Source organism: Otolemur garnettii, unplaced genomic scaffold (assembly GCF_000181295.1).
Source record: "Otolemur garnettii isolate 467f Iridium unplaced genomic scaffold, OtoGar3 scaffold00026, whole genome shotgun sequence".
NCBI lineage: Eukaryota > Metazoa > Chordata > Mammalia > Primates > Galagidae > Otolemur > Otolemur garnettii.
This window is the reverse complement of record NW_003852421.1, coordinates 14,451,865-14,462,449: the sequence shown is the minus strand read 5'-3', so window position 1 is coordinate 14,462,449 and position 10,585 is coordinate 14,451,865. Positions and strand designations below refer to the sequence as shown.

General features: G+C 40.9%; 1 protein-coding gene across 1 annotated transcript in view; it reads right to left on the bottom strand.

The window, feature by feature from the left end:
- Positions 1-10,585, bottom strand: part of RNF144B (ring finger protein 144B) — a 179,023-nt gene extending 168,438 nt beyond the window's left edge. The window contains exon 1 of the mRNA XM_023512276.1: positions 10,552-10,585. Coding sequence (XP_023368044.1) covers positions 10,552-10,572 — 21 coding nt within the window. The 5' untranslated portion in view covers positions 10,573-10,585. The remainder of the gene's footprint in view (positions 1-10,551) is intronic.

Below are 10,585 nucleotides of genomic sequence, written 5' to 3'. Positions count from 1 at the left end.
TTTTTTTTGAGACAGAGCCTCAAGCTGTCACCCTGGGTAGAGTGCCGTGGCATCACAGCTCACAGCAACCTCCAAGTCCTGGGCTTAAGTGATTCCTTTGCCTCAGCCTCCCAAGTAGCTAAGACTAAAGGCGCCTGCCACAATGCCCAGGTATTTTTTGGTTGTAGTTGTCATTGTTGTTCGACAGGCCTGGACTGGATTCGAACCTGCCAGCTCTGATGTATGTGGCTACACCTTAGCCACTTGAACTACAGGCACCGAGCCTATATATTGCTTTTTGAAGTTGAATTGAATTGTGGTAGCGATGTGTAGCATGATGTTCACAAAAAAGGTGGCTTTGATCAAAGGAATGCTAGCTCACTGTGCAACAGGCAGGACAAATGGCAGAAGCATGGTTATTGTTGGAGGAGTGCAAGACCATTTTGAAGGGTTATTTGAAATTCAAGAATGTTGTGTAAGTACAACAATGGAGGCATGAGGTGCAACAGAACCTTCAACACACCTAGCAAGTGCACACATTTGTGATAAGTTTGAGACAAGTAGTACTATGTGGGATGTGCATGGGGAAAATCCAAGAGGCCTTACACAGCAACAGGTCCTTGGGTCCAACATCACCCAAGCAGCAATTTGCTGTAACCAGAAGTGTCTGGACACTGATGATAACCACTCTGAGCACCTCTTGTAATTGTAGAAGTCAAATGTGACTTGTATTCATCTTTCATTAATCCGTTTGTATTGAGCATTACAATTTTTTTAAAATTTTTATTTATTTATTTATTGCAGTTTTTGACCAGGGCTAGGTTTGAACCCACCACCTCCGGTATATGGGGCCAGCGCCCTACTCACTGAGCCACAGGTGCCACCCCGAGCATTACAATTTTAACATTATTTGGCATTTTTACATTTTTTTGGCACCCTCTATACAGCCAAACCCATACATTCAAGGTCAGACAGTTAAGTTCATGAATTTATCCTACAAAAAAGACTACATACCTCATTGGTGAATATCACCACAGTCACCTTTGAGGTACTTCCCTTGGGAAGCTAGGCACTGAGCCAGCACCCAGTTCATCCTTCAAAGCAATTTTGGAACTCTTTTTCTGGAATGACCCTCAGAGCTGTTGTCTTACAGGCCTGACAATAATGTCTGTGAACTCATCCTACAAAAAGTACTCAATTGATCCTCCTGCCTCACCATAGTGATATTCAGCAATGAGGTATGTAATTAATATAAGACTGTTGAGTTTCATACATTAAGTACACATAAACTGAAATATAAAAACATATGTAGTTGAGTTGCTGCAGAAACTTCTCTGATGAAGACAGGTGCATGGCCTACAAACACATGAAAAAATGCTCATCATCCTTAATCATCAGAGAAATACAAATTAAAACCACTTTTGAGATATCATCTAACTCCAATAAGATTAGCCCACATCACAAAATCCCAAAACTACAGATGCTGGTGGGGATATAGAGAGAAGGGAACACTTCTACACTGCTGGTGGGAATGCAAGCTAATATAACCTTTTGGAAAGAAGTTTGGAGAATACTCAAGGAACTAAAAGTACACCTATTGTTCAATCCTGCAATTCCTCTACTAGGTATATACCCAGATGATCAAAAATTATTCTACAACAAAGACATTTGCACCAGAATGTTTATTGCAGCCCAATTCATAATTGCCAAGACATGGAAACAAACCAAGTGCCCACTGACCCATGAATGGATTAACAAATTGTGGTATATATACACCATAGAATACTATACCACCATAAAAAAGATGGAGATTTCGCATCTTTTATGTTCACCTGGATGCAGCTGTAACATATTCTTCTTAGTAAAGTATCTCAAGAATGGGGAAAAATAAGTATTCAATGTACTCAATACTACTATAAAATCAATATATAATCACCTACACATTCATATGAATGGTAAAACATAACTACAGTCCAGAAAGTAAAGAGGAGAAGACAGGGGAAAGGAGGGGGGAGATGAGAGAAGGGTATTTGGGGGAACCTTACCTAATGTGCATGATGCAATGGTACATTTCAAAACTATTAAGAAAAGAGTATAATTGTGATGGATGTGTTACTTAGTTCAATGTAAGCATTTCACATTGTATATCAAATCAGTACACTGAACCCCATAAACGCATCAATGTATAAAGCTAATTTAATAAAAACCAAAAAATTAAAAATAATATGAAACTTTAAAAAGTCTTTGCAGAATTAGGAAACATCTCAGGTATCTCAAAATGACTCACACTTTATAGACTATCATATAGACTCATGGTCAACAGCTTGCACTCATTAGGGGAATAGGGTAGAATGTTAAGAAGGGATATATGGGGCCAGGCATGGTGGCTCATGCCTGTAATCCTAGCACTCTGAGAGGCTGAGGCAGGTGGATTGCCTTCGGTTCGAGCTCACAGGTTGGAGACCAGCCTGAGCCAGAGCAAGATCCCGTGTCTAAAAAAGAAAAATAGCTGGGTATTGTGGTGGGCACCTGAAGTCTCAGCTACTTGGGAGGCTGAGGCAAGAGAATCGTGTGAGCCCAAAAGTTGGAGGTTGCTGTGAGCTATGATGCCATAGTTCTCCACTGAGGGCAACAGAGTGAGACTCTGCCTGGAAAAAAAAAAAAAAAGATACATGTCCTTGGTGGAAATGCTAACTTCTTTGATTCACAGATCTATATAAAGGTAGTAATAATGAAGGCTGGGCACAGTGGCTCATACCTGTAATTCTAGCACCCTATGAGGCTGAGGTGAGTAGATTGCTTGAGCTCAGGAATTCGAGATCAGCCTGAGCAAGAGCAAGACCCCAACTCCACTAAAAATAGAAAAACTAGCTGGTCATCGTGACAGGCACCCATAGTCCCCCCCAGCTTTTGGGAGGTTGAAGCAGGAGGATTGATTGAGCCCAAAAGTTTGAGGTTGCTATGAGCTACAATGATGCCACGGCCCTCTATCCAGGACAAAAGAGTGAGACTCTGTCTAAAAAAAAATTTTTTTTTTAAAAGTGTAGTAATAATGGCTACCTCTTAGGGCTGTGAAGATACTTTCTTAACGTAGGTAAAATACCTCAACAAATAGTAGCAAGTTGTGGTGCTGGCAAGAATACTTCTCTACCTCTATATAATCTTTCAAGATTGCATTCAATCCTCTTGATGACTATATATGAGGACAAACTCATTCATAAATAGTGATAAAATAAAAATATTCACCACTAGGATCTTGGGATCTTTAAGATGTCAAGATAAAAACATCAAAAAGGACTTCTGGCTTGACGCCTATAGCTTAGTGGTTGGGGCACCAGCCACAAACACCAGGGCTGGTGGGTTCCAACCCAGCCCGGGCCTGCCAAACAACAATGGCAACAACAACAACAACAACAACAACAAAAAAAAACAGCCAGCATTGTGGCGGGTGCCTGTACTCCCAGCCACTTGGGAGGCTGAGGTAGGAGAATCCTTAAGCCCAAGAGTTTGAGATTGCTGTGAGCTGTGATGCCACAGCTCTCTACCAAGGGCGACATAGTGAGACTCTGTCTCAAACAAATAGTAGGACTTCCAAAGGGCAAGCCTCAATGAAGGAGGGTTTTGACAGGTAGACCCTCCAATATAGTTTCCATTATTTCAAATGAAATTCCCTATGGAATTCCTGAATTATTTGCTGATTTAGTAAGTCATGCTCTTCACACACCCACTACCTTGCTCTTTCTTCTCTCTTTACATTTGTCTTAGTGTACCCTCTTTTCTTGTATCTGTTAGTTGAAGTAGTCCCTACCCAATATAAGGAAAAACCTTAGATGCTAGTTTAGAGTAGTTCACTGCCTTTCTGAGTGACCTACATTGCCTTTAAGGACACAGTCTTCATTGGAAAAACAGCTGAAATTTGCAATCTACTTTGCTGTCACTGACATTACATTACTGACCTCATCAATTTACTTCAAATGAACAAAATTCTCATTACTTAAAGAACTAGAAAGAACATAAAATCTAATATCTCTTCTTCAAGTTTGGATTATGGCTATGAGCCCTTCAATATTCATCTGTAGAAGGAAGTGATTAAAATCTAGATGACTGCTAAAGTGCTTTCCAATTTTAATACACTATTATTTCTACATAGTTGAATCATTGGGAAATTAACATCACTCAATGAAATAAGGCAATTTGTGATGCAGGCCACACTAAGACTACTACTCTCTTCGTGGCCAAAGGTATTTCTTAGAATACTGAGCTAAAAATATAACTGCATTCTGCAACCTATGCAGACAAGTTCTAATTGATGGGAGGAGAAAAAATTCAATCCAGAGTGCCAGCAATTCCTCTGTGAGTTAGCATGGCAGGGAGAGTGTAGGGTCAGTGAAGCATCAAGTTACAGACCAAATTAAAGGTCTAGAGAAGACTGGCAGGGTCTAATCATCCCTGTCTGAGGCTGCCAGAACTGGATCTACCACCCTTACTCACAAAGGACTGTTAAATGTAGGCTAAGCATGCAGACTAAGGCTTCAAACATCCTTTATTTTTTAAGGATTTCTAGTTCCAAATAGATCTTTATGGAATTATTTCCTTGAAGCTCTTAGTTCTGTCATATTAAAGTTTCCATGAAAAAGTAATCAAAACCTAATGCTCTGCCACAGAGAAAAATATTGTGGGTTTTGTTTCTATTGAAAACATGTGTCATATATACATATATAAAATATGTAATTATGGAAGTCCCAGACCCAGTGTATACACATGTACACAAAAATCTTAGGAAAATAATAATAGTTTTGCCTTAACCAATAAAATATATAACATAATATCGTACCCTTTCCATAATTACCTTGTTAAGCTAATGCTTTGCAAAGGTCAGCAAGCAAGGAGTATTTCTGCATATTTTGTGGTGTAGATTGCAAACACTAGATCTATAGAGATGAATTAAGATCATTATAAAATTTCAAAGAGTATTTGCTGGACTTGGTTGGCTGAATCATGTGCATCTGCACTATTTTTCCTGGGGGAAAGTTAATTTTAGAAAGGAGAAAAAGTTTGTCAGGAAAACAATCACATTGGCTCCATAGCTAGACAGTGACTCCTAAAAGTTCAAAATACTTGACAGTCTCCTGTTCTTAATATGCTTAAAAGCAGGAACCAAATATCATCCCTAAGCATCTGGTTTCAAAAAAGAAATATGTATTTTAATATTATGCTTACTTTACGGTATTTTTAAAAAGTAGTCCTTCACTTCAATTTTCCAAGAGACAGATGAGTAAAAATCTTTATTTACCCTGGCAGTTACCCTCTGACGATTTGATAGATACTTAGAATGGTTCTGGTACATACAGGATACATGAAAAGCAGCAGATGTATGTACATCAGTGATAAACGGCAAGGCAGAGAAACACTGACATTTGTGACCATACAATATAACTTAAAAGAACTTGGTCAAATAATTAAGAATGTAGAATATAAACAGGATCTAAATTAATTTATACGATAATGCCTCCTCTTGGTTCCTAGAGATAATAGTCCATTTGAGTCTTCAGCCTTAAAGGAAGCAACATGTGAAAATGCCAATAACCCACATTAGATTATTGACAAAACCTCAGGCAAGGGAGCAGTAAAGGAAGATTTTCTGCTTCTGGGAAGAAAAGGCCTCAGCCCTTTCTAACTAAATGCCAGAATACTTGTAAATGAATTCTTACATTTAAAATTTTGAAGTTTAAAAGTTAACTCTTTAACTCTTGGAAGCACAGTATTCCTCTTCACATCTCATTTGAGTTAACCCTCCCTTCCCAAAATTGCCATCCTGGAACCAATGATAGCACACAAATTCATCCACTTGAAAGGACCTGACTTTCACGCTTTTCACTCTATTTTCAATCTCTATCCACACTAACATTTCCAAGTGATGCTTAGCAACCTTGGGTATTCCCTCTTCCTCAACTACCTTACAGAGACTGTGTTGGTTGGGGAGGGCATCACAATCACTGAGGTGCTTTTTAAATGAGGTGGGGGAGGAAGGGAGGGAGGGAAAGAGAGAGAACACAGCAGACTTCTACAGACTTCTGAATCAGATCTCCGGGTGGGGGCCAGATTTTTTTTCCTCCTCAGCTCCTGAGCATTAGCAAAATTTTTAAGCTGTAATAAAGTTCTAGCATCCCAGTCATCCTGAAACCCACATAAACTTATCACAGTATTTATGGAAAAAAAGACGGTGCAAATAGAAAAGATAAGATAGTACACTTACCTTAATTAAGAGTCAATATTCTTCCCAAAGTTAGGATAGGAAAAGAAGCGGGTAAAGGGGTGCATGTTCTGGAAGGAGATTCGTGACATTTCAGCCTGGGAATTACAGACCCTAGGGGAAATCGGTGCGTCTGCGATTGCACCACACACCTGGAGAGCAGGAGGACCTCCTGCCTACCCCCACCTCAGCGCCGGGGCTGCAGGGTTTCAGGAGCTGCCCCTAGAGGAGACTGGGTCTCGATGGCGGCGGTGCAGAAACCCGGATAGTGAGGGTCAAACTGCTGTGGACCATCCGCTGGGGCGTCAGCTAGACAGGAGGCAGCTAGGTGACAGCCCAGGGGAAGCCGAGCTGGCCCCTCGTACGGCGGGTCCCCGCAGTGCGAGGATTAGCGCAGCACCCTGTGCCGCTCCTTACCTTGCGCTGAAGGTCGGAGTACCGAGCAGGGAGACTCGGGATACGAGGGCTACCCCAGGGCGTGCGCCCGCTCCGGATCCGCTGTCAGCTTCTTCAGGCAGCGGCTTCAGGTATCCAAGGAATTCGGTCTCCTAGCTCCCAGCCCCTGGGCGCGTCTCGTGCCCTTCCTCAGGCCCTCACCCCGGTTGCCCTACCTCGTCCCTCCCCAGTCACCCTTCGCCCCACTCCCCTTCTCTCGCGGGCGCTGCGGAGCCTCTCCCTCTGCTGTTTATTCTGGAGAGCGGTGGCCGCTCTGCGCTCCCTTCCCTTCTGGTGCGCGCACCCACCTACCCCAACCCCACACACATATACATGCACTCTCCTTGGGAAGGAGGCAGCAAATAAGGGCCTTGAAATTCTTCGGAGTGGTACTTCAGAAAACCCTTTTATATTCTTTGATGAGCCCAAGGACGTTCAAAGTAGGGCATCATTTACATTCATCTCCTGCTTCTGTCCTCTTTTGTCTTGACCACATCATTTAGCACTTGCTATTCATGTAAAGATTGAGCTCTGAGAATCTATCAGTCATTTAAATTTTTCCAAAATAACTTCTTCCATTTTAGTGTTTTTAAAATGTAGACATCACCACTATTTAAACTTCAGTCGCCAAGACGTTAGATTGACCTCGGGAAGGATATGTTCAGCATCACAAGACAAATCTTTTTTGCTAGCATTGTTGATACCTGCCACCTGTCCAGGCCCTAAGTCGGGGCAAGAGCAGTTAATTTCACTCCGGCTTTCATTACTGGACATACCCAGGGAGCCTCAGTTCCCACTTAGGAGAAACTCAGTTCTGAGGTTCACATCCTTAGGCAGATGGTTGTGTTCAAAGAAAAACGCTCTAATGGAGAAGGAACTATCAATGGACAGAGCTTGCTGAATAATACACACGATAAGAAGAAGAGGAAGGGATGTGTGAAATATCACCCTATCGCCAACATGCAGGAGCTGAGAGTGACATAATCCCTACTGGGAATATAGAAGGTGAATTGTTAAATAGCACTCCAGTTATTCCTTCGATCATTCATTCATTCATTCAAATACATATATATGCATTATAACATTATTCACAGTTAGTCACGTTATGATTTAAAGGCTGCTATGAATTAACTTCTCAACCAGTTTGGACTAGACCCTTGGAAAACACAAATACCTATTAAAGAGACTCTATATTAATCCACTGTCATCTCTAGATTTATTGAGTAATTTTCTAATCTGAGGGCTGAAAAAAATGGGCACTTACTAAAATGGTTGGGTAGGAAATAAGTATTAAAAGATAAACTCACCAAATAAGTTATTGCAACTAATGAGGAACAACTTAGCTTATATAAGCAGAAGTGAAGGGGAAGTGGGGGTGGTCAGTGCAAAGAAGACACTGGCATTCTCATTCTTTCTGCCAGCATTTATTGAACACTTGCTAAAACCAGACACTGCTGGGTGCTGGGAGTGGAAGAGCTAACAGAAAGACATCCCTGTCCTCATCAAGCTGAATGATAGGAAGGAAAATGATAGATAAGGAAAAAAGCCATTAAAAGTAGCTGCTCTGATGGAGCATGGCCCACATGGGAAGCAGTATACATGATACCTGAAGAGTAAGGTGAATTTGGCCTGCAACCAGAGAACAGGAGAAGAAAGAGTTTTCCAGCAGGGGAGAACAAAAGGGAGAGAAAACCCAAGGTAAGCAAGAACATGATAATTTAAGGAATTTAAAGAGGTTCACTGTGGCTGGAGGACCCTTTATAGGGGATGAAATCTTGGTGCCTTAGATGAGGAATGGATAGGTGGTGCCTATGGCTCAAAGGAGTAGGGCGCTGGCCCCATATACTGGAGGTGGTGGGTTCAAACCCAGTCCTGGCCAAAAACTGCCAAAAAAAAAGAATGGACAGAGACAAGGCTGGAGAGGTAAGTAGAGGCCAGATCACATAGAGTCTTCTAGGCCATGTGTTAAAAATTGCCTTTTATTTCACAGACAATAGGGAGGTATTGAAATTTTATATGCCAACTAAACATGAGGTCATACTTTTGTTTGAGAAAGACCACTGGCTACAGGTGGAGAACTAATGAAGATGGGAGATAGAGATAAGAGTAAGAGGGCAAATCGGGATGAACTCTAAAAAGGACAAAGAAAACAAACAGTGAGATCCTCCTGGAATCTGGTTTGTGGAATTTAAGTTTAGTCCCAGGACAAGATCCTAAGAGACAAGCCTTCCTGGAAGGGAGAAGTGGAGGTAGCAAAGTCAGTGCTGGTAAACAATCAAGAAACAATAGATGTAAATAGATATTAGACATAGAGAAAAGATGGCTTTTTTTAAATTAAATATCTAAATATTTATATAGTGACATCTCACACAGTTCAAGGAAAAAGCATGATTGTAACTGAGTAGTGGAATAAATTAAAGGGAAATTTGATATACAGGAGTCACTTTGATCTATATCCCAAATTTCCTACTATGTAACAGCAAACTTAGCATGCTTCTACCCCTGGTCCCTCCCTCTCCTTTTGAGAGAGTCATTTTATTTCTATTGTCTCTCACTCTGCCATCTAATCATTTTATAACCTCCCTCAATTTGAACCCATCTGTCTGAAATCAAAGTCCAGATACTTCCATTAGACCATGCTCTCTAGAGTCATCTCTCTGTAACTATGGAGGACTAGAGCTAGGGCACCAGGAGGTACCAGGCTTCCCCTGCTAGACCCTCCTACCTGATTTGGACAGCAAATGGGCAGAAGTGAAAGGAAGAGGGAAAGGCTGCTTGGCCTTAGGAAAGCAGAGTCAGAGCAGGACAGCCAAACATTTTACCGCTAATCATTCTTCTTCATATTTTTTCAGATCATTTGCTACCTTCTGTCTTTCATTTCAGTTTGGTTCTTCTCCAATTTCCTTCATATGTTTTTTTCATTTTCACTTCTCCTCTCCTCTTTTTATCTTATCTTTTTTGAGTTCTCTTTTGAGTTTTATTTATCTCTTTTGAGTTCTCTTTTTCCAAATTGCTGAGAGAGAACAATAGCACTAAGACCTGACCAAAGGCATGGATACTACATGTCTCCTCAACAATTTGGAATTAGGAGTTGAATACAGTCAAGAATTCCTGTTCTTCCTTGTGTTAGTCAGGGTTCTTCAGAGAAACAGAACCAATAGTATATGTGTTTATATACTTTATATATGTGTATATAACATATACACAGAAGGTACCCAAAGAATGTATACACGTTTTAAGAAAGGAAAAAACTATATTAAAATTATAATAAATATGTACTGATAGCAAAAGATGAATACAAGTGAATACAAGTCACATTGAGCTTCTCTTATAATTTCAGAAGTCAAATGTGACTTGAATATTATAATTTAATATAGTTTTTTTCTTTCTTAAAATGTGTATACATTTTTTGGCACCCTCTGTAAATGAGGGAGGATTTATTATAAGGAATTGACTCATGTGATTATGGAGGCTAAAAAGTTCTGCAATCTACATCTGCAAACTGAAGACTCAGGAAAACTGAGTATAGTTCAAAGGCAGAAAGCCAGAGAGCTGACAGTACAGAGTCCTGTTTAAGTCTGAAGGCCTGAGAACCAGGAACACGAAGGGCAGGAAAGGATCAATATTTCAGCTCAAGTAATCACGCAGAGAGTGAATTCAACCTTCCTCCACCTCTTTGTTCAACATTTGAGCCCTCAACAGGTTGGATGGTGCCCACCCACAGCGGAGAAGGCCATCTGCTGCACTGAGTCCACAATCCACCTACTATCTCTTCCAGAAACACCCTTACACAGACACACCCAGATATAACATTTAACCAAATATCCAAGCGTCCCATGACCCAGTCAAGTTGATAAGTAAAATTATCTGTCACACTGCCTTACCTGATCCTTGTTCATTTCCATTCTTCTCCCTCTT